The 27,153-nt window shown below is 35.1% G+C and overlaps 1 protein-coding gene and 1 long non-coding RNA gene across 2 annotated transcripts in view; both read right to left on the minus strand.

Annotated features, from left to right (window-relative positions):
• The window catches only part of LOC128015612 (E3 ubiquitin-protein ligase MARCHF4), a 44,626-nt gene extending 34,655 nt beyond the window's left edge, over positions 1–9,971 (minus strand). The window contains exon 1 of the mRNA XM_052599600.1: positions 8,138–9,971. Within this exon, the coding sequence (XP_052455560.1) occupies positions 8,138–8,590 (453 nt within the window). The 5' untranslated portion in view covers positions 8,591–9,971. The remainder of the gene's footprint in view (positions 1–8,137) is intronic.
• Positions 9,972–10,271: 300 nt separating this feature from the next.
• LOC128015625 (uncharacterized) lies at positions 10,272–13,309 on the minus strand. The gene is made up of 5 exons (XR_008183963.1): positions 13,201–13,309; positions 12,711–12,805; positions 11,938–12,010; positions 11,386–11,556; positions 10,272–11,096 (listed from the first exon to the last, which is right to left on the minus strand). It is a non-coding gene; the product is annotated as an uncharacterized LOC128015625 (long non-coding RNA).
• Positions 13,310–27,153: the final 13,844 nt, after the last annotated feature.

The following is a 27,153-nucleotide window of genomic DNA, read 5'->3' on the forward strand; positions in this document are numbered from 1 at the left end:
GCACAAAGGGATAGAAAACAAGGAAAAGAGAAACAGTAAAAGAGACAGCAAGCCTAGGCCAGAGTGAGAGGCAGAGCAATGAAAGAGAGAATCCTTGTAAACAGCCTTGAGCGGCGATAAAATAAATCGTATTTCCTGTCATTAGCATTCTTGAAGGGTGGTGAAAAAGTGAGACAGCGAGAATAAAGGGAAGTGCAGTTCTCTTGCTTTTTGCATTGGACTATGTGTAATGTGCTTTCTAAAAGCATACTGCAATGCAAATTTGAAGTGATTCTTTTTAACCAAGGTCATTTTCTATTAAACACACACACTGCCAGAGAAAGATGCAGTGTTGGTAGCTAGTAGAAGTGGCTGTAGTCAAGGATGGACTGGGACTCAAAAACAGCCTGAGATGTTTACTGGCACAAAACAACCCCAAATGTATTAGATATTGCATGCTTACAATGCAAACATGCCGCCTGTATTACAATGTCCTCCAAAAGTTTGGAAACACCCAAGACCATGTACAATATCCAGCCTGCGGCATTTCACAATATTTTACTATATTTGAATTGTAGCACTTTGTTTGCATTAGTGATGGGGATTTAAAGTGTATTTCAAAGTTACTCAACAGATTCCTCCAAAACCTCTAATTCCTTCAGAAACAAATCAAGTGGCCGTTTTTAATAGTGAGTCGTTGAATCATTAACTCAGTTAGGTCATTCAAAAACACTGATTCATTCAGGAAGAAAGTAACAAAGATAATTCTGCTCTGACTTAAAAGAAAATGGTTTTGCAGGCAGAGTGTAAATATACAAAGCCCCACATGTGAAACAGAAAAATTATAAATAATTGGTCCCCCTGACTTATTAGTTTGTGGCCTTTTGTCATTAGTTCACATCCTTTGCACACAGAATTCCAGCTTCTACCCTCTGGGCTTAGGTTTATAATCCCGAGGTGTAGAACAAAAAGACACAAAAACAGTTTGGTTCCTGCAGCCATTACTTTAAGGAATAAGTTATAGCTTATATATATATATATATATATATATATATATATATATATATATATATATATATATATATATATATATATATATATATATATATATATATATATATATATTATGTATGTATTATTTATTCTGGACCGATAAGAATTTTTTGATGATGTAGTTTTTGATGATGTGTGATATGTGCTCTGTTTCATATGTGTGTATGTCTACTGCAAACAAAATTCTACCTTCCAGTATAAATAAAGGAACTTGAACTCGATTAATTCTTTCCCTTGTTTTAATTAAACTGTTGCCATTGTAACAAATTCTTAATCTTGTAAATGTGCATCTCTCACAGTAACCTTTACTGCCATTATTATGTAGGGTACAGCTGTAATGGAGTACAGTTGTAAATATTTAAACATTTCTCATGCAAGCTCAAACTGTCATCATCCATGTGCACATATACATCAGCATTGTTTCTCTACATGGAAAATCTGAATGCTGCATGGTTTTTTAAGCATGTACTCAGTCTAAACTAAATAAAAAATAAAATCTTTAATGATATTCTTTTTCCAATGATTTACTAAAAATAATAATAATAATTTAAGGTGATACTTTCCAATACTCCACTCTGCCTGAACTGAATCTAGTTGATATTTCGGCCTATTGACTATATTTTGATTTAAAGACTTTAATTATAGCAACACGTGGCTTAAAGTCGAAACTTGCATGAAACTGGCATATTTCCAAATGCATGGGCAAGACTTGATTTTATTCACTGGTGACTGATTGGATTGTGAAGAATATGTGTGCATGTACAAATGATTAATTTCCAATTAAGACCGCTAATATGCAACAAGAACCTTTTCATGGGAATGCCAGAACTTTTCTTCCTTTTTAATTATTGCATGTTTAATTAAACTGGTTTCGACAGCTTACCCACAAGTTGACCGGCCCACTGAGAAAAGTCCTGGTGTTTCCTATTGGCCAGACTTCGCAATAGGTTTATTCTGGCACAGACACTGACTCTCATATTGGGGAGACACAAAGGCACAGCATGGCCACACTGTTCTACATGCAGGCACGTGCACAGGTAGGGCTCAACCTGTGCAGAGCACATGCCCTTTTTGCCCTTACACTCTGAAGTGCCCCTTTTTTTGGTGGTGTTTTTTATTTTTGTTTTTTTTTTATTTTTTATCAATGCTATTGGTCACCCTTTACGACTGTCTGTCTGTTTTACAAATATTTAGCAAATGAAAGTTCTTAAAACGAGCTTGTGTAAATCTTATTCGATCCTCAAGCTGTCAGTAAGCTGATAACTCCGCCCCCTCTATATTCTTTGAATCAACTGAAGTTCCACATCAGCCGCACAGAAGACAACAGCTGAGCTGAACAAAGTTTTGCAAAGGGTAAATAAATATCTTGTTGTTTGAATAAGTACTACTAAACACTATGTCTATAAAGGCTCATATTTTATTTATTTGATGTCTGACTGACTCACTGACTCAGACATGTGGGACGTCGCCTGAGAGAGAGGGCTAGCATTTGCCATCTAGTCATAGCCAATACATAGCCAACACTTAAATAGCCTGTGCATATAGTTGCATTTCATCTTTTATAAAATTAGATTTTGGCCAAATGCATTTTACCACAAGAAAAACTGAGCGCTCCGTCTATATAATTACAAAAACTAACAGGTTTGTAACCTGTAGATGAAAATGTAATGTGATGCCGGCCATCGCCGTTTTAATGACGGACAAAAAAAATTCACATTTGCGCACATTTGCTGGTCAAAAACTATATATTGATAAGTAATACAACAACATATAATTTGTTTTTACCATCGGGAAATCATAACAGGAGCGCCCTCGCGCTGTTTCGTACTGGAACTTACACAAAGCGACGAGTGATCCTCGTCACCTATATAACTATATTTCTAAGAAATTTCTTCTTTGATTTATGATTGCTGATAAACTTAATTTATTAACATTTAGGCTTAATTAATCATGTTATGGTATACTCTCCGCTCGTCCTCACATGTATAAAATGTAGTAAAACATGGTTTTACTACAGTAATGTAGTAGTAGGCTAACTAAAAAGAAATTACAGAACATCACTGTGAAATCTTTAAATTTTATCAGAATGTAATTCATGATTCATTCCAAGTCTTCATTTATTTGATCCAAAATACAGCAAAAACAGTAATATTGTGTAATATTTGTACAATTTTAAATGACTGTTTTCTATTTGAATATTTTTTAAAATGTAATTTATTTTTGTGATCACAGCTGAATTTTCAGCATCATTACTCCAGTTCTCTTCAGTGTCACGTTCTCTTCAGTGTCACGTGATCCTTCAGAAATGCTTTTCACTGCAACTGTTCTTTTCACACTATTTTTATTTATTTATTCATTGCTGGCTTATTTTAGGGAAAGTGTAGTGGATAAGAGACCTTCAAGAGACCAACATCCCTGGTCCAACACAGTATCACATTTTTGCCAGGTAGGCGGATACATGTTGGATGTTATAGTAACGGTATGGCTATAGTTTCTAATAATCTGTAATTAAGTTGGACATAATTACTTAAATTACATTTCAAAAAACTTTGTCAAAATTACTTGACTCATTGCTCACCTTCCCCTCTTCTCAATGTCATTCATAATCATGTTAACCAAATAATGCAAATTAGCTTATAAAACCAAACAGAATAGCTAAAAAAGAGAATATATATAATTGATATAAAAAAAGGGGGGGGGGGTGTCCTTTTTCAGTTTCAGCACATGCCCCTCAAAAGGTCTGTGCACGGCCCTGTCTACATTTAGTGTTGTTTGTGCAATCAGTTCTTTAAAAGGAATTTAAGTCATGCTGACTATGTCAGTTTCAGCTATTTGTCACTTCTGTTTATTAACAACATATTCAAAATACTGTAAATGAATGCTTTTGTACTTCTTCTGGTAACACTGATGGGAACATGTTTCATGTGAATGACAGATCAATGTGGGTCACAGGGATTTTACCTTGTCAGCATTCTACAGCACCAAAGCACTGCACAGTAATTCTGAAAGAGCGAGAGAGAGAGAGAGAGAGAGAGAGAGAGAGAGAGAGAGAGAGAGAGAGCAAATGGGAAAGGAGGAAAGAATGTGAGAACATTTGGAAGAGGCTGTTCTTTCTTGTTTCTTTCTCACCTAACCAACCCCTCCACCACGTTTTATTCTACAAATACCCTTTAGATTTCTTTGAATTAGTAAACAACATAGTAAACAACTTGGTAGTCAGTTTGTTCAAAATAATGTCAGAAAAAACATATTCCACAAAGAGTGGAATATTATTTTGAAATCAGTATAAAGCCAAATATGCCATGTGCCCACTTTCTCCACTTTAATAATGCTACACTAAATTAATTATTTAGTCTGTGTCATGTCCAATCACACGGACATGTTGCTCAATTATTCTTTCTGATGAAGGTGAAATGATGTCCAGGTAAGTGGCTTCTCACAACAGGGTGTGAAAAAGAGTTAGGCTACTCAAATAACCTCCAGCATCTGTGACGATCCATTTCTTGTCTTCACACCGATTAAAATGAGACCATAGGAGGTCCACAACATTTTTCCTCAGTGGTTTGTGGGTGAGAGAGACCAAAAGGACAAGTGAAGAAAGAGAAAACTATTATTTTGTGTCCCAAGCATGAAATTGTTCCTGCGTGTTCTGTGTACACATGAGAAAAGGACCCTTCTCGCCCTCCCTGTGGTGTTTAGGGGAACAGGAGGCCTTCCTTATCTACTACTTGGGCTTCTGGAAGTGAAAGAAAAAGGGAGAGGCAGCTGGTGAAAGTCAAAGCATGCAGTTGAGAGGAGGGTGAGAAAGAGAGGGAGTGTGTGTCTGGATTTGAGACATACACACAACTCAGTCAGAGCGAAGAGAATCTCCTCAGTCCCATCTGCTCTCTGCACAGTTCTCATTAGACTCACAGGCCCATCCATCAGCCCGCAGCCACACAACTCTGCCACAGCCCACATTAATGGAAAGAGGAAAGAGAAAGAGACGTGCATGGGGAAAGTGGACAGAGCCATAAACTCTCTAATACTAAAGATGCAAAACTGTGTTACAGCATATGATCTTGAAACAGATGTAACGAGGGCAAAAATATATAACCGGTCGACAGAGGTGTCCATATGCCAGTCATATAATGTTCTGCTTAATATTTGATCGATGTTTTTTGTTCAAACCCTTGACCTTTCAGTCATGTGGTGCATTCCATTAGAACAAATCACCTAGCTGTGGATAAATGCCACTGTCATAAAACCACTGGGGCAGAGTAACAGTAAGATTTATGGACAGTTCTCACTTCAAGAACAGTAGCAATGATGTGGAATCTCACATGCAGTATCCAGACACATTTGCTAACAATATCAAGTGCTGGCACGTGCACACATAGACATTTTATACAGCAGTTCAACAAACAAGAATTTAATATTTAGATACTTACTTTTCATACAAAATATTGACTGCTTTTGTTCTATTTTGCCAATTTGCATCTCTGAGCAACATGATGGTGTTTCCTTCCTGAATGAATCAACCGTTTAAATGACTTGGTTCAACTGCAATGACTCGCTTATTAACAGTACCTTGCTTCCACCTACTGGAAATTTTAATTTCACAGTATTATTATTATTTTTTTCTTTTTTCAAATAATTTCAAATATCATTATTCATAGTTTTATATTTGAAATATCAAAACAGTATTAATGCATTTGTAACTGCAAGTCCAGGCAGATTTGTGTCCTACATTGAACAGTGTATAAATGCATCTGGGTCAAAGACGAAAAAATGTTTAAGCATAAAAAAAAAGTGTAATACTGCTTTAATCTGTTGTAGCCCCCCCCCCCCCCCAAAAAAAAATGCAAAAAGTTTTCTGTTTTATTTAATTGCAATCTTGTTTTTGTTTTTCTGAGCAAAAAATAAATATCATACATTTTCCCCTAATTTACAGAAGACACCCAGTAAAATGTCATTCAGTGTGACAATCTTGTCAGGCATATTTACAACAAAAATCAATTTATGACAAATTACAAGACTAATTACTTTCACCCCAAATACTAATGAGTTGTAATTTTACATTTTTAACATTTGCCACTATCCTAGGTTTTGCCCATTTGTCAGAAAGAATTTTTTTCCTAATTTAAAACAAAATAAAATTTAGTATGCTCCATTATTCTTTTAGATATTTTAATATGTACATGTCAGAATAAGCATGTTGTTTGAATTTTTGCATAAATATTGTGTTAGATTGAATGACAATGTAACATTATTTCAACCACATTTGGACATTTTATTCTCCAAAAACTTATTTGAAACCTTAAAAGTAGACATTTTACTTACATTTAATATGCTTTCTATGGACACAAAATCACTTTTGTACATTTCTTTTGATGCGGACATCTTAACGTCTTTGACCCATCTACATGCCCCTTTTAATGCAGCCTCTGTGTTTTCTCTGCATTGCAAAGATACATTTTGTCAATACTGATTTAATTTGCTTGTAACAGCCCAAATGGCTTATTAAGCAGTCGACCTAAAATATAACGCACATTTTTAGAAAAAAAAGGCCTTTATAGAGGTAAAACCCTTAAAAGTAAAAAATTTTGAAAAAATTTAATAAAATAAAAATCTATTTAATATATAGGAAAACATTAATTTCTATCACTGCTGTGAACTGATCACCACACAGATTATGCAGAATATCAAAAACTTTAAGAGTCAGCTGTCCACGGTAGTCCTTATGATACCAGCACAATAACACACTCAGCAAAATATCGTCTAATTATCGTTATCGATAAAATCCCTGAAAATATTGAAATTGTCAATATCGCACACCCCTAATATTTTTTATGTTTTATTTAGAAAAGAAAATCAAGTAAATATGAGAAGTTCCCTTTTCCCACTTGAGCCCATGTCCCTCAAAATGTCTGAACATGTTCCTGATCAATTGTAAAGGAATAAATGGAATATAAATCATTGCTAGAGCTGGATGCTTTTCTCAAAGCTCCACTTTTCACTTTTTACATTACCTCTGCAAACTGCACTTTTGGTGATTATATTTATGAAGTCATATTGTTATTTACGATGTCAGATTTGACCTTTTTTCTTGTGTGGAAAAAAAAAGTATATTAAATATAATAATAATAATTGTGTGATTTTTTATCCATTCAATGAAAGTCAATGGGATCCAATGTTGTTTGGAGACCACTGACTTTTTTGTTCTTACAAAAACTAAATATTTTATTTTTTGTTCTGGAGAAGAAAGGAATGCATACAAATTTGAAACATTATGTGATTTCGAACAGAATGGTTAAATATGGATGAAATATTTGTTTTCAGGTGAACTATCCATTTAACTATTAACATTTTCAACAAAGTGACCACTGAGAAAGTATTTAAATCCATTTGCACTAGTTTTGAACAGTACTGTCTACTGTTTTGTCATATTAAATATTTTATGAGGTACTTTGCTTCAAAATGTGCTTGTGTTATCTTTGTGCAAAGTAAATGCTTTTGATATAATATTGTTATGTACTGCGATTAAATTACTGTATACATTTTGAACATCTTTTATAGTGACTTGAAAAGTGTGCTTGTGCTTTCTGTCTTTAAAATAAATTTGTTCAAACATTTTTAAGTGTGACTTAAGCAATAGTTTAAGTCTGCACTATTTTGAATATCAATTGATTATTATTTTTTATTATTTTTTATACTTTCTTCAAAATACACGTCGCTTGTTTTGATGATGTATCATGTAATACAATGACATACATATATTTTGGTTTAGGATTAAGTGTCCAAATACTTTTTGAGTCCATTCTACAGTATAGAGACATTCAGGCAGTGTAATTGTAAATGTTCTTTTATATTAAAAACTAAATCTTTGTTTTCATCTAATTCATGTGACACAATAATTGGAGTCATTCTTCTTCAGTTCCTTTACTTAATTTAATTTAAAGTTGTTTTAAAGTGCAATGAACTTGCCACTGCACGTTGTCACTTGCACTAGATTGAATTTTTCACAATGTAGAATGTTGTATATGCAGCAAATATGTGCAATAAACAATCGACATTGATTGCCCCCCCCCCACCAAAAAAGTGTAGCAGTATGTGGAGTCCCTACCTGCTCTGGGCCCTGAAAACAGATCCGACATAACGGAGTCCTGACTCCACTGTCCGTGCAGCTGTTCAGAGATAACCTCTCGTCCAGCTTCTCCTTAGAGCAATCTTCAGATGAGCTGCAACAGTCCAGAGTTCTCGGCGGATCCACTGCGCTATGAGTCCAGTCTCCGGGCCCTCGGGTGTCCAACCCCTCACCTGTTACCGGCTGGTAATGTCCGTTGGCTAAAGAGTGGCTCTCCGTGGCGCTGCTCGTCGCATTGCCCTCCGCATTTAGTTCGTTCATGGGTGTGAAAGCAGGTGGCGATGCCGACGGTGGCGGTGGCCTGAGTAGGAAAACCTTCAGGTCACTGAACAAGACGCAAAAGCGGCCTTTCTGCTTGCCCTGGCGACGCAGCATCGGTCTGCGACTCAACAATCCCCAACACCATACAATGACACCGATAGCCAACAACATGTGCCCGTCTTATGAATAATGGAAAGGCGGTCTATGTTTTTAAACGGCCTGTAATGCTAAGGCTATCTGTTACTGGACTCCAGCAGGTCACATAACAGAACTTACTGTTTGGTTTCTAACGAGGAAAAACACCTGTGCAGCCGCTTCAGTCCCGTGAGCAACACCGCTTTCCTCTCACCTTCACCGTTTGGACATAGACAAAGACCGGGTGTTTATTTCCAACAGTTATTCTGAGAGCTACATCATATGAGCGAGTTCTCGCGCTAGTGTTTCCATTGAGAAGCTGACGATTGTAAGCACATGTAATAGTAACTGTCAAAAGTGGTAACGTGTCGTTGTTACCTTTAGTAACCTTGTTTTTAACCAAATGTTGATTCGGTCATCTGGAGTACATCGACATAACTAGTTCATTCGGATGTTACCACGTGACGCACATTTGAGTATACCTGACTAAACAGTTTACTGGGACTGAGGGCGTTTGCAACAACTGGATTAATGCTCAAAAGATACTCAAATCGAACATTCGAACACGAACCTGAGGACAAATAACCCGATTTGAATGAAACATATCGGGGATTCCCGCGAAAAGGTTCTGACAAAAGAGCTGCTACCCTGAGGTAATCTTGGCCAGTGGCATCTATTCATCAAAAGCAGCAAAACAGAAATGCAGGCTATTCGTCAGCAATGCCAAACAATTGGCAGCCTTGGTTTGTCTTTAATTAAACAACTGGATGTCTACCAAACACACAGTACACAGTTTCTGTTATCCATGACACATCGTACTCGCTTATTAGCCATCATCCAGAAGCGACTACCGTGTAATTGTGTTAATGTGAATGCAAATTGTGTTGCGTGGAACGAAATTCATCCACAATCTTGCCAATTAGCCAGCAATTGTCATTGGCGTTCATCTCATGTTTCAGGTCCGAGCGCTTACAAACGCATCCCGCACAAGTCCCCTTCTGAAAGATATAAGGTGCCAACGTCTTGTTAGTATAGGCAGCCTATCTCCTTAAACACCCAACCCTTGTTGCAGAAATCCCAAGGCAGTTAAGCTCACTGTCCCGTGTAATGTCAGACATGTCTTTCGAAAATCATTCCAAAGAATCAGATTTGCTTTCGACGAGGAAATATTATTGCCATCCACAGTCAGTCGTTTTGTCACATCTAGTGCCTTTCCTTTGAATCAGATTGCTGGCAAAATACTGAAGTGGCTCCTGCTTGGTAATCCAAAGCGTTGCGGTTCATGCGAAGATAGGCGTTGTGCAGTTCTAACACGAGTTGTTCTGATAATCATCAGTAAAGCCGGAGGATGCTCGCTCTCGCTGCGGTTTCAGCACCATGTTGTCTGGGACAGCTCCCAGGCGCGGGCCCGTCTCCCTCCGAGACTGTGATGCAAGCAAAGGGGGCGAGCGCACGACCAATGAAACGAATTTAAGCACGTCCTTACTATTTGCGCTACGTAATAAATAAAGACCTCAGTTTCATCCGCCCGGGAATCCAGTGGGATTCAAGTCCAACTTTTTTAATGTGAATTTTAATTTGTATTTTTTTATTCGAGCATGAGGAGATCGTTCTTGTAGTAGGCATTTCTCATCTATCCGAGCCCCAAACGGATTTGGTTTCAGCTCGTTTCATGTGAGACCTGCTCACAAGCACGTGTTTCTAGGTCAGTCCCAGCTAACAATTTTTGGTTCCCAGAACGTTAGTTTTTGGTTCCCAGAACGTTCTCAGAACGTTAGTTTTTGGTTCCCAGAACGTTATTTTTTATGGTTTGTTTTTGGTTAGCCAGGAAAGTTTTCTTAACGTTCTCAGAACGTTAGTTTTTGGTTCCCAGAACGTTCTCAGAACGTTAGTTTTTGGTTCCCAGAACGTTCTCAGAACGTTAGTTTTTGGTTCCCAGAAAGTTTTCTGAATGTTAGTGTTTGGTTCCCAGAACGTTAGTTTTTATGGTTTGTTTTTAGTTTGCCAGGAAAGTTTTCTTAACGTTCTCAGAACGTTAGTTTTTGGTTCCCAGAATGTTCTCAGAACGTTAGTTTTTGGTTCCCAGAACTTTAGTTTTTGGTTCCCAGAAAGTTTTCTGAATGTTAGTGTTTGGTTCCCAGAACGTTAGTTTTTATGGTTTGTTTTTAGTTTGCCAGTAAAGTTTTCTTAACGTTCTCAGAACGTTAGTTTTTGGTTCCCAGAACGTTATTTTTTATGGTTTGTTTTTGGTTTGCCAGGAGTTTTATTAATCCCAGAACGTTATTTCTAGCATTCAACTAACAATTTAATTTACTTTAATAACATACGACTGTATAGAAATAATCAGCTTACAGTCCATTGTTTTGTCATTTTTTAATTGTTGATTAAAAAAATAATAATACAAACACAATCATTGGGTTGTAGGCTGAGCATCACATTCAAAACATGGCAGAAAGCGAAACAAAATCAAACAAAATACTTAAAAAATTTTATTATTAGTGTAATTGTAGATCCTGCACTCTTCCATCTTCACAACAGTCATCTGTAAATATAACAAAGAATAGTAATATTATAACAAATAAAAGTGATATTCTTGTTTCATTCAGTCATTGCCATTGCCTAGTACCTCAATTATAACGTAATAACAGTTTGCCGCTAGATGTCACTGTTGAAGAGGGTATTCAAAGGGGCGTTTGTTGTAAAATATAGATGTCAGCGAGCAGCGAGATAAAAATTAGCGATAGATGCCATTTACACAAAGTAGGCTACATTAACTGCAAATAGCAATTGATTATTTACACTAAAAGGGTTTTTGCAACAAGGTCGTTTACCTGACTGTCGGACCATTTCCCGCTGACACAGGGACATAATACGTACACTACGTACGCTGGCAGCAATCAACCATGATGAGAGGGAACCCGGCATGTTTGATGAAGAAAGCTGTTCAAAAGCTGTTGCCCAGCTGTTCAACTCAGACACAGAAGATGAGGACTTTGATGGATCTGTGGGAGAAGATTGATTAAAAAATAATGTGAGTGTATTGTTAAATAGTAGAATAAAGTTCAACTAAACTCACTGTTTTGAGACTGTGCCTTATAATCCAGTGCAACTTATGGTGCAGAAAATACGGTAGACAGGAGAGTAGATTAACTTCGGTGGACTTAAAATTTGAAAAATGTTGTAAAAAGACGTGTGACATCTTTTATTTTGCGCTTCAATTAAATATGAATCAATCGGTTCATGTGTGCTGCTTGAACTGAGGCACTACAGCGATCTGTAACACATTAAATCAGCACAAAACACTATTTATTGTTTGAATTTCTTAAAAAAGAAAAAAAGAAAAAGGGGGGGCCAAATTTAAAAGCTGAACACTTGTTTCATACCAGAAGTGACCTTCTCTGTCTTCTTCTGTCTGTGTGTTGTCAGTTTCCTCTTTGGTCCACAATGTATATTTCGCTGTGTGAGAACAAGGTGTGTACTGTGAGAGCAGCATGGCTTGTCAGACATAGCTACAGTATTTAAGGAGGGACGCTTGTTTTGCGAAGGGTCAGTTGATTGCTATGATCAAAGCTGATTTTTCAGCATCATTACTTCAGTCTTAAGTGTCATATGATCCTCCAGAAATCATTATAATATGCTGCTCTTTGCCAAATAAACACTTCTGATAAATATGAATGTTAAAAAAACAGCGCTGTTTTATATTTGTGTAAACCGTTTATAACAGCATAGAGTTTATTTATTTATTTTAAAGCTTGATTGTTATATAGACCCCAGACTTCTAAATGGTAATGTAGACTACATTTTTAAAAATAAATTCATATTTTTATTCAGCAAGGACACATTAAATTAATCAAAAGTTAGTGTCAAGAAGAATTTTCTATTAGCAAAGAATTCTCTCTCTCTCTCTCTCATATATATATTGAGCAGCACAACTGTTTTCAACATTGATAATAATCAGAAATGTTTCTTGAGCAGTAAATCATCATATTAAAATGATTTCTGAAGATCATGTGACACTGAAGACTGGAGGAATGATGCTGAAAATACAGCTGCACATCACAGGAATAAGTTACATTTCACCAAAAACTGCTATTTTAAATTGTAATATTATTTCAGAAATTGGTAAGGATAGCATTAGTGTATGTTTGGGGTAAACCTGCTAGTCATATGGATCAGTGTGCCTTGGAGATGTTGTTGGACAGGAGGTTTGCTCATCATGGGATGCAGAAGATCATCAAGCACTAGAAGAATCTAGAAATATAACAAGCAATCTGTCACAGAGCCAACAATATTCAGTATACAACGACAGTTTTATCTAAATAAACCAAGCAACTAGAAATGTAGAAAATAGAAAGAATATGTATTTAATAAATATCCTGAACAGTTTTTATCAATATTTGTTTATCATTAGACTAGATCAAAATGCGTTTGAACTGTGACTCTGATGTAATGACGTCACTGATTAACGGTAACGTTAGTGTATATTTAGGTTAAATAAAAAAAAAAAGCCTATTTTCAATCATCCATTGAAAAATGACCAGAAAATATTTTACAGAACTGTCAATGCCTCTCATCTACACATACATGTGTTATTAAAATCCCAAACTCTTCATAAAAGCTTAGTCTATGGAGTTAGCATACATTACCTCCTCTGATAAAGGTTCAGATGCTCACGGACTTGTTCGAAAACACTTAACCATTTCTATGAAGTAAATTCAACAGATGCTGGTCAAATACAAGCAAAAGAGATGTCAGGAACAGTGGCATATGATATTTGAGCAATTTTAATTTACTAAACTTATCGAAATCAGTGAAAACAGCAGCGAGACAGGGAGCGTGCAGCTTGCCAGTGTTGTCGACCGCCCGTTTCCATGCCAACTCCCTCCGCTCCAGTGTTTGAATCTGAATGAACGCGCTCCAATGTTCAGCGCGCGCTCATTAAAACACGCAGAATTTACAGTAACACTCAATCCCCGCTCATTACAAAATCGGCTGTGTGCTCACAGTGTGTGTGTGTGTGTTCACTGCGTGTGTGCATTTCGGATGGGTTAAATGCAGAGCACAAATTCTGAGTATAGGTCACCATACTTGGCTGAATGTCACTTCACTTTCAAATTTGGTTTGTTTTCAGCTGCTATGAAAGGTTAAATTTTTAGCGTGTTTTATCAGTTTATTGTAATTTCAAATCGCTTACATTGTATGTCTTATGAATTTCTGCAAGCAACTCAGTTAACCAAAAATAACCTGCAGGGAACGTTCTAGAAACGTTCTCTTTAGGTTATAAAAAAAGCCAAAAAAAAAATAACCTGCAGGGAACGTTCTGGGAACGTTCTCTTTAGGTTATAAAAAAATGCCAATAAATAACCTGCAGGGAACGTTCTGGGAACGTTCTCTTTAGGTTATAAAAAATTGCCAATAAATAACCTTGAGGGAACGTTCCCAGAACGTTCTCTTTAGGTTATAAAAAATGCCAATAAATAACCTGCAGGGAACGTTCTGGGAACGTTCTCTTTAGGTTATAAAAAAATTCCAATAAATAACCTGCAGGGAACGTTCTGGGAACGTTCTCTTTAGGTTATAAAAAATTGCCAATAAATAACCTTGAGGGAACGTTCCCAGAACGTTCTCTTTAGGTTATAAAAAATTGCCAATAAATAACCTTGAGGGAACGTTCCCAGAACGTTCTCTTTAGGTTATAAAAAAATGCCAATAAATAACCTGAAGGGAACGTTCCCAGAACGTTCTCTTTAGGGTACTAAAAAACAACCAATAGAGAACGTTCCCAGAACGTTCTTATTTGGTTCCCCCAAAAAATAACCAAACGGGAACGTTAGGGGAACGTTCTGTGTTAACTGGGGTGTTACCAGAGTGCCTCTCGTCGCCTCCCTCTGTCTCTGAGACGGTAAACCCGATGAACTCCACCGCAGAAGATATCAAGTAAACGCTGGGCAGACGTGAACTTTAAATCCAAAGCTGCAATTGCTGCATGACATTTCCAGCATAAATTTCCAGCAGGAAATGACTTTGGAATGACAGAGTCTGATTGCAGGTCCGAGTTTTCAATGGAAACAACTTCATTGTTAAACTTAAAGCGAAAAAAACAACAACAACATTTGGGGCCTTTAATTGTTATCTTTAGCAGCTTTTTTGTTTTGTTTTATTTAACACATAAAATGTACATTTGTTGGCATAATTCAATGCATACAAGCTGGCTCTGTCATGTTAATATTTTTGACTTAAAACTAGTCAGACATGAATAAAACACTTCAATCTGATTAAAATTTTAAGGGTTACCATTTTTTTATTATGTCAAACGCACTGATACTAATGCAGGTGCTGTAACAGATTACTTAAAGTTCAGAAAATTTACAATTTATTTGATACCTCTCATGTATCAGGTAATCAGTCCAGAGAAGAAGCAAATTCGCTGTCAACGATAAGGAATGTTTTTACCATTCACAATCTGTACTTGTCACATTTAGTGCATTTGCCCTTTGTCAGTTTGCTACTAAAATACAGAATAAAACAGAATTTTATACTTTAAACAATATTTTACAGTAAATGTAATGTACTGTATAATTTCAGTTAATCAGTGCTTTTTTTCAATAAAGTTTTATTTTATTTTAAATAAATATTTTATTTTTTTATTATTATAATTTTTTTTTTTTACAGTGCACTGAAAGTTTTGCCAGATATGTCATTCATAAGTTAATATCTAAATTACCTAGTTTTATTCAGGCCAATAATATGATTTTATATCACTAAACAACCTGAATACATTAGGTTACACTAACTAAATAATTTTAAGGGTTAAATCATGTAGTTCCTTACAGTAACAGCATTCTATTTTTTCCCCTAGCATTTGACAGAAAATCTGTTATAAATGTTATACTGACCAATGATAAATAAGCACTCTCAGTCAAGTACATTTTTCTTATCAATAAATAAATAAAAAATAAATACATTTCCATGTAGGACAAAGGATTGCCCAAGCCGTGCAAAGTATAAATTCCTTTGTCTCAAAAGTTGAGACAGTTCAGGGTAACACACAGAATAGATAGAGACATTTGTCTTGCATAAGTACTAACTGTCCCTGGCAGACTGGCCTGTATCTTTCACTGCCTGTGAGCCATTTCACCCATGATATGAAGGAGAAATTCAACTTGGAAGATCTCAGCATTTCTGCTGTATGTGCCAAGAAGCTCCCTTTGCTCTTTATGCTCAAAAAGATAAAAAATATATTTGTTATTTAAACTTTACTTAAACTAAATACCATGGGAATTGTCCCTTGGGTTTCATAAATTTAATTGGTTATTTATCTTAACAAAAGGCCCAGGTGTTTTAAATAAATTCATAGATTCTTAAGGTAACTGGCTTCAGGATACTACTGGCTTTCATTAATATAACACAGAAAAATGCTTTGAACAGCATTCAACAAAGTAACTAAAATAGCTATGTATCGTATTTACAGTATCTAATATGATTTTGTTGAGACAATATTGTTTCACACAGTTTGTTGTGTTTTATTAACTAGTTTCATAGTTCAAACCTTAAAGGAATAGTCCACCCCAAAATAAAAAAACTGACAAAAATGTACCCTCAGGTCATCCAAGATGTATATGATTTTTTTGACCACTGGGTGCCATCAGACTGAGAGTCTAAACAGCTAATAAAAACATCACACTACACACAAGTAATCCACACAACTCTAGTCATCAATTACTGTGACTTGTGAAGAGAAAATAACTCATGAAGTGAAAAGCTGCATGTTTGTAAAAACCAAAATACGAGTCCTCTATCCTGCTTTTCATGCTATTCTCGCCTAAATCAGTATACCACAAAATTATGAAAGATGTCATTAGATTTTTTGCACATTATTTATAAAATCATCTGATATCATTTTCAATAATAATAATAAAAATAATACTTACAAATAGCTCTTTTATGGATTGAATTGTTATTGTTGTTATAATTTGTATTATTATTATTTTTATTATTATTATTAATAAAGTATTAATATTCAGTATATTCTATCAATTTAACTGTACTCAACATTATAGAATAACACAGATTTGAATTGTGCTGAATAATGACAATCTGCTAGAGCTGCTTTAAACTGAAGTAGTAATTATAACTGAATTCACTGTTTCCTAATTGAAGAATTTTGCAACATCTATGCTGTTTGTCCTGTTTATTGTTGTTGTTGTTGTTAACACTGTTGTTAAGTCATGTTGTACAACATGACTTCTGTCCCAGTTCTTTACAATAAAAACATTTGTTTTAACTATGAAGTTATTTTTGATTCAAAACAACTGAACACCTGTGGCAGTGCAATTTGTAGTTGTAGAGAAAAGCCATACATGTGTATCAGTAAATTTGAAGTCACAGAGAGAAATGTTTTTACAATTAGTTTAGTTGGGGAAAGGGTTAAATTAAAATACAAAATACAGTGTATTTCCTGAAGATATCGTGATTCGACCTTTTTGCCCCAAAGCCACCCTATAAGGAAATATTGCCAGACTTAGAAAAGCATAAAAATGATTTAAAAGAGCTTTTGCCATATTAATGAATTCCCATTCATAGCAAACATATGAGAGTGAAGTTACATATCTGAATCCTAAGGAGGAGAATGGTGTTCCTCTTATGGTTCGACATACTGTAGCATCATTTGAAACCGTTGCTGTTTAGTGCTTAAAGTGGTTCCCCTATGACACAAACCAACGAACCACTTTTAGTTGTTTAGAGTGTATATGAAATAGTTCCAATGTCTATTAGCTTTCATAAGTTTTTACTTCATATGACAATATATTTCATATATGGAAATGTAATGTATGTACATATATTACATTTGTGTATTGGACAAAAATCACCAAAACTAACACTACCAGTCCAGATAATATTTTATATTTATATTTTTATTCAGCATGGGTACATTCAATCTTTTACTTCATCAAATGTGACAGTAAATCCCATTTATGAAGTCTATTTTCTATTTAAAATAAATGCCTTTCCTTTGAATTTTCTGTTCATCCAAGAATTCTGAAAAAATTATCGTGGTTTCCACAAAAAAAAACAAAAAAAACAACATAGATAATAATTATATATAATATATAATATATATATATATATATATATATATATATATATATATATATATATATATATATATATATATATATATATATAAATATTGACAACCAATCAGCATATTAGAATGATTTCTGAAGGCTCATGCAACACTGAAGACTGGAGTAATGATGTTGAAAATTCAGCTTTGCATCACAGGACTAAATATTTCACAATATTGTATTTTTGATCAAATTAATGCAGCCTTGATGAGCTAAAAAATGAATTCTAAACTTTTGAACAGTATACATCTTTGCAACCACATAGAATATATGGACATTTTATGCAGACTTTAAATATACCTTATATTCTTATATTTATTTTAAAACAATATGCGATATATATTTATAGTTTTCACAACGTAACACCTGCTTTTTGTGAGCCTTTTGGTTAATTCAACTATTAGAATCATTCAAATGAACTCTGATAGTTAGTCAGTTTGCATCATTGTCTGATTGGACGCAACAAATAGATATTCCCTTCCTTTTCAAGCATGTCTCATTAGATCATTTATAAATCCAACTCACGCAAGCATGCAGATCTTACCAAATACAGCACAATGGCAGTATATTTCCCGTCATCCATGCATATCTATTTCAAAAAGGTTTACCCATCCTCTTCCTGCACAAGCATATCAACAGCTGATGTTTGCCCTTCTTCTGTACAAACATCCTCAATAATACTGCAGTCCTGTGTGTGGAGTCTTTAAAATAAAACTAAAATAAGAAAAGAAAACAATATTTTATTTCATTGCATGTATCAAATGAAGAGTCTTTAGATTGCAATTCAATAAACAATGCAATTGCATAAAACAGAAATCTGGTCTTAAAGTGATTTTGGCCCAGGTCTTTTCTGTTTGGAAAGTATTTGGAGATGCTGGTTCTAAATATATGCCTGATGGTGACCGCGGACCTCAGCCAGAAACACCACCCTGTCTTTGGATTCCTCTCCAGATCTTTTCTCAGCCAAAGAAAGAGCTGTGTAGGATCATCCATCTGTGACTAGCAATCAAATACTTCTCCTGCATGGAATCCTGAGAACTGAAATATCTCTAAATGAGAAATATACTGTATCTCATTAACTTTACTACTCCAGACAACAAATGAACCTTGTTTAGATTATTTATCATTAATATTAGTTACTGCACCTGTTGGAGTTTTATTTTAACAGCTTTTCCACATTTCAGAAAGAAAGTGAACAGAGCAGTAACAATGTGAGGTCTGTCATTACTGACGACACAGAACCAGTGTCTTTCTTTTTTTCAGAGCAATGAAGTGACAAGGTTGACATTTGTCTGCTGTCTCTGGTGTATCTCTGCCAGCAGATGAAAAGAGGAAAAGGTCTCTCATTAACAAAGGATGGGTTAGTGTACCATAGCTAGCTCATGCATTATACACTGGTATAATTTAAGGTTATTATTTTTATTTTTTTATATTTTTAAAGAACTGTCACTGCAATTTAGCTCAATGTGACAGTAAATCTTATCTGACCTAATCAATTTATTGGCCTTACCATCATTTAAATGAAGTAGGCTACATTGTGCCAAACCTCTAGACTTTTTTTTCTCTCCCACAAACACAACACAACAGTTACACCTTCTCAAATTCTTCATCGCACTGCCACAGGTGTTTTGAATCAAAAATAACTTCATATTTAACCACATTCCAAATGAATTATTGCATCCACAGATTTTTCATTGACAACCAGATTTAAAACCTCTAATGTGTGTGTGTGTGTGTGTCTATATATATATATATATATATATATATATATATATAAAATCTCAAGACTGTTCTGATGGAATAAATAAAAAAATGGTTAGGACAAGATGAAAAATAACAATTATGAGAGCATAACTATTAAATATATGTGTTGAGATTTAATTAGATCTATAGTTCTGTCTACACATTATGAGCATTTTAGGTACAAAGGAAGGGCGTTGATGAATACATTTGCCATTAATTACGTTAAAGGAGGTTGTGTTGTGTTAAAGCTCTTTTTCTGTAAGCAGTTCCAAACACTCAAAAGCATTTTCTGTCTTCGCCTATCATTAATGAGACACGTGTGACTCTGAAACAATAGGCTTTAGTTATTGCAGCTTGGAAGAGTATCCCAGCTCACATGTGAAGAGAAACCCAGCTGTGAGCACTGATGTGCAGACAGGTTTCTTTGACAAGCTGAGCGGTGAAGAAGAGAGATGCATTCAGCTGGAAAAGGTATTTAGAAGACCTCAGATCAAACCAAGGAGATGCTCTGCACTCATACACATCTACTAAACATTTGAGCACAAACATATTTACACACTGGCATATGTAGACACAATCACACATTCTTAGAACTACAAAGATACAAAAAAACAAAAACAAAAAGGGTATCTGGATATAATGGTCTGTATTTAATGCTCAGAAACTATTGGCTGATGGTATTAAAAATGTTTTTCCTCTGAAGTCTTATAAGAAAAGGCTGTCAGTCGTGAATGACAGATTCTTAGAGTTCTGTGGAAATGGTGTTCTCTTTCAACTCAATGAAACGCACTTCTCTAAGAATTGGCAAATGGACCTGGTAGACATTTTGAGACACCGTGAGATACAACATAGAAATTGATCATGCTTACATACAAATCAGGTCCACATTTGGATAATTATTTAGTCTAAATTTTTATAGATGTTCTTTTCCTGCCCTATAAAAAATGTAATTGTCAATTCAGCACAACTAGACGCATTTATATTTTTAGGTTCTCTCAGTCTTATGTGATCTTTAAAAAAATGCATGGTAGACTTTACTTTGAGCACAAAAAAATATGTCAATAATCTGTCAAAAATGTTCCTACATGTCTACCGCCACATCTTCATGTCTGCTTTTGGCATGGAGGAAAGGACTTTTCAGTTTTCAGGTGACAGCATCAGTTTGTACACTGTTAAAAATCGCTGTAAAAAAACGGCCAAATTTCGACAGTAACATACTGTTTTTCAGTAAAACAGTGCATTCTGGGTAATATTCATCGTTTTCGAGAAGGTAGCCTGCTGCTATATATCGTAAATTAACAACGTTCAAAGTCGACACTCAGCGGCTGTGTTTCAAATCACACCCTACACCCTCATTCACTATTCCACATGAGTTTACTAATATAGTCCACCTAACAGAGAGAATGAAAACTAATGAGTGAATTCAGACAATGATCAACAGCTGCTGTTAACGAGTAGAATCACTGAAGAAAAAAGAAACAAGACAAACACAAGAAATACAACTGACTTCAGCCACAGCCTTAGATGAAATCAACTGAAGATTTAAACAATCAACAAACAGCTTTATCAACTTCACTCATTACTAACCAGACTGACTTTATTTCTATTAGATCAGAGATCAGAGATCAAAAAATCTTATTGAGAATTACAGAGATTTAGATGATAATGTTACTGTTTCGTCTGACGTCACCATTGTGGAGATCAGTGTTTGCTTTAGTTGGGCTCCTGACCCTTGACTTTTGTACTTCAACTTTTGTTTCATTGTTATATTTGTATCTTTATGATACATCTATTACAGCAATATTAATCTTCATGGTCAAGTGATTATGACGGTTTCTGTCAAGCATGATCTACTAGACTGACTTGTTGCTATAATAGTCAATTCATAATTTGGTGTTGAAATATATGAGTGAATAACACTTTTCTTTTGTTTGTTTCTTCAATTTTATAAGATTGAATGGTAATGTGATTATCTGGATATGGATTTAATGAAATTTTGAGCTTTAAATATTTTGGGCAGCAGTCCTCACAACACTGAAAGAGAGACATCAACAATCAGCATATTAATCTCAACAATGGTGACAATCAAAAGGTTTATGATGCAATGCATGCTGGGTACCCGCACAGGATAAAACTCATCCATGACTCCCAGCATGCATTGGGGCATGAATAAATTATGCCCCTGAATTGTTCACTTATTTTCTTGAATTCTTATGTGCTTATAATTTTGCATTTGTTTTAAGTTTTAGTAGCATGTGTTGTGATGTTCAGAGCTGATCTGTTCATTTATTTTGTGGATTGTCACCATTGTTGTGATTCATACGCTGATTCTTGATGTTTCTGTCTAAATTTCGGCAAAGGTTTTTTTTTTATTATGAGTGAAATTTTCTTAACAGTCTTTTATAACTTATGGCTCAGAAGTGTTCATTCTTATGCTGTAATATCAATATTCAATAAGAGAAGAGACACGGGATTAGATCAGAAATAATAGTGTTTGTTCTTGTCAATATATAAACAACAATATCAGATTTTTTTTTCTTCTGTGTACTTTTGTTTTGCTATAACAAGTTCCAAAGACGCATTGTTACAGCATGTTAAAAAAAACCATAGTTGTTGAAAAGTCATGTTCAAGAGCCCAACTAAAGTAAACACTGATCTCCATCATGGTAGTGAAAAAAACATCTAAACCTATTTAACTCTCCATAAGTTCTTCTGTAGACATCTGACAGAAATAAAGTCAGTCTGGTTAGTAATGTGAATCTGGTGAAGCTGTTTTAATAGTTGTTTAATCAGATCTTGAGAGATTTGATGTATTCTTTTATTCAGTTGATTTCATCTAAGGCTGTGGCTGAAGTCATTTGTAGATCTTGTGTTTCTCTTTCCTTCAGTGATTCTGCAGGTGTTTATCACTAATGCTCAATCATCAATTAATCACCGAATTATCTCATTAACTTCACTGATTCAGTGTTACTCTAACACTCTGTAGTGTGCACACATTATAAGTGTTCATTTAAAACTGAGGATTTTCTTGTGGGGTTTAAAGGGTTAAAGATTTAAGATGAAGAAAAAACAGCATGAAACATAATTTAACAGTAATAAACTGTAATTAATTTACAGGAAACAAACTGTAGAAAAACAGTTATTTACTGGCGCCCCTGCTGCCAGTAAATAACTGTTTTTCAACTGTTTCTTGCCGTAAATTAATGGTTGCCAGCAAAAAAAGTGTTTTTCTACAGTTTGTTGCCGTTAAGTCAAGGAAAAACAGTAATATACTGTAAAATGTAAACGTCAGATTTACCAAATGAAAAAAAAATTAATTTAACTAAAATATTTGTGAACATCCATAGAAAAAAAAACTAGGCAAAGTCATACACTGATAATGAGAGTAAATACTGAACTTGACTGTATTAATGTGTGTTTGCACAAGAGAAATCGTTTAGTTTAATGTAGTTTTGTTGTTCACCATTGTGCTGGAGAGTAGAGCCGGTGCTTCAGTCAATGATGAGCCACAATTTCTGATTTTCTGCTGCTTTATATAAAGGCAGTAAATGTGGAGTCGCTGATACAGTGATGATCTCTGTGTTAAGTACTTCAGCATATACATGTGTGGTATAGCTGACAATGAGCTGCAGTGATTTGAGTAAAAGTCATGTATTTAGTTACTTTATTACTGCACATTAAGTGTTTGCATCGTTATATTAAGAAATATTCCTTCTCAGTGGACTCAAATGAAATAAGTTCATAGTGCTAACATCGTAGGAATGCTAGTTTTAAAAACTCGAACTGTTTGAAGCAGTGGGAGTGGAGTTAATTTCCATGGTAGAATTTACGGTAAAATACTGTTAAAAAAATAAGAGTGGTAAATTAATGGTTAAGAGCTGTAAATTAACAGTACTTTACTGGCGCCCCTGCTGCCAGAAAATTACTGTTATTTAACGGCATTTTTTTTTACAGTGTACACTTCAGTCAGTCACACGAAAAATTGAAGTTGCTGATTGGTCATCAAATAACAGAATCAAACAAGAAATCCGTTAAGTAGCATCAAACCATAATGTTGTAGTTATTAAGGTAGAGTCTAAACAACAGAAACATGGCAAAATATAGGAGAAATACAGAACATCTCTACGGCCTATTTTTCCAAAATTATGCGTGACTGAATTCCCAGTATTCATAAAACAGTAGTCGGTGAGTTCCCGGATGACCTACTACCTGCAATTTTGAATTATGCATATGAGGGACGCTTTTTATCCCATGAAGCCTAGGGAAAGGATTCATAATTGGATGGAAGCAGCATCAGTTATACTGTAAGTCACATAAAAAAGCCAACATGGTGAATGCAGCATGTCTGGTTTACATTTATAGAACAGGGATTCCCTTCTCCTGGAGAGCTACCTTCCTGCAGAGTTCAGTGCCAACCCTTCTCAAACACACCTGCCTGTAATTTTCAAGTTCCCTGAATTCCTTAATTAGCTTGTTCATGTATAGGTTTGACAATATGTGTATTTGCAATATTAATAACTGTATAGGTATATATATATTTGTTTTTACAGTGAGTTACTTTGAGAAATACTGGAGATGCTCACTTTTTTCACCATTTGTCATGCTTCGTTTCATTCTGTACAGTAAAAACACTGTGAATTCTCATCTGGGTCCTTGGCATACAAGAGTGCAATGAATTACAGAATGAAGGCCATGATGTTTCTTTTCATTTGTTAAATCAGCAACATTTTTGATGGTTTGTATGCTTGTCAGTGCAAAATAAATTCAGTCCTTCTCCTTGCTACCAAAATGTGTTTAAATGTATCTTTAACAGTTATCTGGATATCACAACACACAGGATTACCTTTATTCAAAGATGTTCTGTTGCTGTGTTTATGTTCAGTTTATCTTCTACACACAGTGTTTACATGAGTCTAAATGATTTTGTTAGCTGTTTAAGTGCTGTATTTAATTGAGTTACTATAATGTTTACTCGATGCTTATTAAGGAATAATTAATATTACTAAGTTTTGTGCACATTTCAACAACAATACAGTCAGCAATATATCCTAATAATGATCATTTTGATGTGATGATTGCATTTTACAAACTTTTCAAGGAGTGCTTCTGAAAAATCAAATTGATGAAATTGATCCATGATATGGACAGATACTGACGTATCTTGCTGATGGAAAAAAAAATATATATATTGTTTGCTATTTGCACTACATTAACATTTTTCTTGTGAAACACTTTATATTATGCGGTGTATCATACAAGATATATGCTGCACAAACATCAATATCTTATTAACTTGTGAAGAACCTTGAATCAGATTTTTGAGCGAGCACGTCCCTCTTTTGAAAGATCAATGGGTTTGCCTGCTTCAGCCTTTGGTTGAAATTATAATGCTCTTTCTCTTTCTTTCTTTTTTCTTTCTTTCTGTCTATCCTTCCCTCTCTTGCTTTCTTTTTGACTCACCCTTACTTATAAACACACACGCACACACACACACACACACACCTTATTCCTTCTGTTCCTCTAGGGACACTGGAAGGCCAATTAGTGCTGCTTGTATTGCTGGTCCTGTGTCAAAAACTGGCCCTGCTCAATTAACAATCTACCAGAGAATTCTTCGTGAATTATCCAGCCCTCTTCGTTCAGCCAGATAAAATGATATCTGATTCCCTTGGGTGTTTTTCCGTTCTACATAACATTTAATGAGTTATTCTGTCTTGATGAGTTCCAATTGGAAATGTATGTTTCCACCCCCTCTCTTATGGTGTTTTGTCTTGCAATGAATTGAGATAATGATGTTGACATTTGCCACGCCATAAGACATGTTTTGTTGCACGCCCCCGCATTAAATCTATATTATAAACTTTTGTTTTATGCCTTAAAGGAACAGTTTACCCAGAAAAGAAAATTTGATGAAGATCTACTCATCCTCAGGCCATACAAAATGTAGATGAGATTGTTTTTTTAAAGGGAATGGATTTGGAGAAATTTAGCATCACTTCAATTGCTGCCTGTGCAGTGAATGGGTGCCGTCAGAATGAGAGTCCAAACAGTTGATAAAAACATCACAATAATCTACAAGTAATCCACATGACCCCAGTCAATCAACTAATGTCCTGTGAAGAGAATCCCTTGGTGAGCATGTAATGCTAGACTTGTTCCCACAAAGACACAAACTTATCTACTTCATGGATGGCCTGACAATGAGTACATTTAAAACAAATTTTCATTCATGCATTATCATGTGCTCATTTTTGAAATCGCGATTTATTACAAAATATCATTGTCTTTATAAACTGAACACATACAGTGAGGTTCATTAGTCTAGAAAAAAAGCCTATTTTTCCATTTAGTCTAATTATAAATTATATATGATTAACATTTTGAGTGAAAAGGCAAAAAACTGAGAAATTATCATGAATTCCTGGCATTTTGAGTAGTTGATATGTGACCTTTTTGGAAAAATTCGCACAGCATGTTTATGAAATCAAAGAAATCTGATCTGTTGTGACTTTTTAACATTGTCAGTGTCATGAATTTGCCTAGTGACCTATAAATGATTAATCCATACTAACATGTATATGTTGTGGTGATGATATGTCACTCACTCACTATGGCTGTAATGGCTCATTGTTTTCTAGCTCTAATTGACACTGCTTTTATTGAACAGCCCTTTGACTCTGAGCCACTCTTTCTCCCACAGATCCGTCTGCTCGCCTCTATTTTTATCAGTCTGTCCTCTGATCAGCGTTTCTGCCTCACTCATCTCTCTACTTTCTTTAATGCTGCTCTCACTTTTAGATCTCGGACTCATTTCAGGCTTTTCAGATTACATCACGCATGGCCGGTCATCACCTTATTATACGGCAGTCGAGCTAAAGGGCCACTTTCTTCCACTGAGATGAACAGTCCCTGTTCTGTCAGGTGATCTACAGGTTCTGGCGAATTCTATTGAGACTCTGAACTCGCTCATAAATAATAGATTGACTCAGCTGGCTTGATCTAGAGACAGCCAGTGAGAATAAACTTGGATGTGAATCATGAATTATGGCCAGGATATTGGCGTGTGTGTGTGTGTGTCTCTCACAACAGAGCTATTCTGAATTTCAATTTCCAATGTACCACTGACAGATTCACCTTCTCTTACTGCTGCATTGATGGCTACATCTGAAACCTGATCTTCTCTCTTGAGTGTCAGCAATCTCAAGAGATATGTAACAGCAGACTGGAACACTTCAGTTTATCTCTCTTCAGTTATGTAAAGTTGGATTTCTGAAGAGGTTGATGGTGTTCCTAACAAACCATAACCCTGCCAGGTAAAATAAGCTTTTCAAATGAAAGAATGGCCTTGTCGTTGATATGGGTGGCTTTAACGATCTTGCATTTGGAAAACTCCTGCATACAATCATATTCTAAGACAATCTCATTTATGCTGTAAAGGTTATGAAGATCGCTGAAAGCGAGAGAAAGAGGGAAAAAGAGAAAGACATATAAAATTGTTTAGCAGTTCTACTACAACCAAAATTGCTTTGTAGACATCATGTTTTACGGTTTCTGAACTTTCAAGTAGAAACTTCCCAAAGTAGCATTATGCAAGACATTTGCAAGAGGATCTGCTAGAATTCAGTTTGATCAAAGATCAGTGAATTTGATGTGTGTTGATCAAGATGAGTCACCAATATTTTTGACTGGAAGAGAAAGTCTATATGTATCCCAAGTTTATAACAAATA

The sequence above is a fragment of the Carassius gibelio genome, chromosome A1, assembly GCF_023724105.1.
Source record: "Carassius gibelio isolate Cgi1373 ecotype wild population from Czech Republic chromosome A1, carGib1.2-hapl.c, whole genome shotgun sequence".
Lineage (NCBI taxonomy): Eukaryota > Metazoa > Chordata > Actinopteri > Cypriniformes > Cyprinidae > Carassius > Carassius gibelio.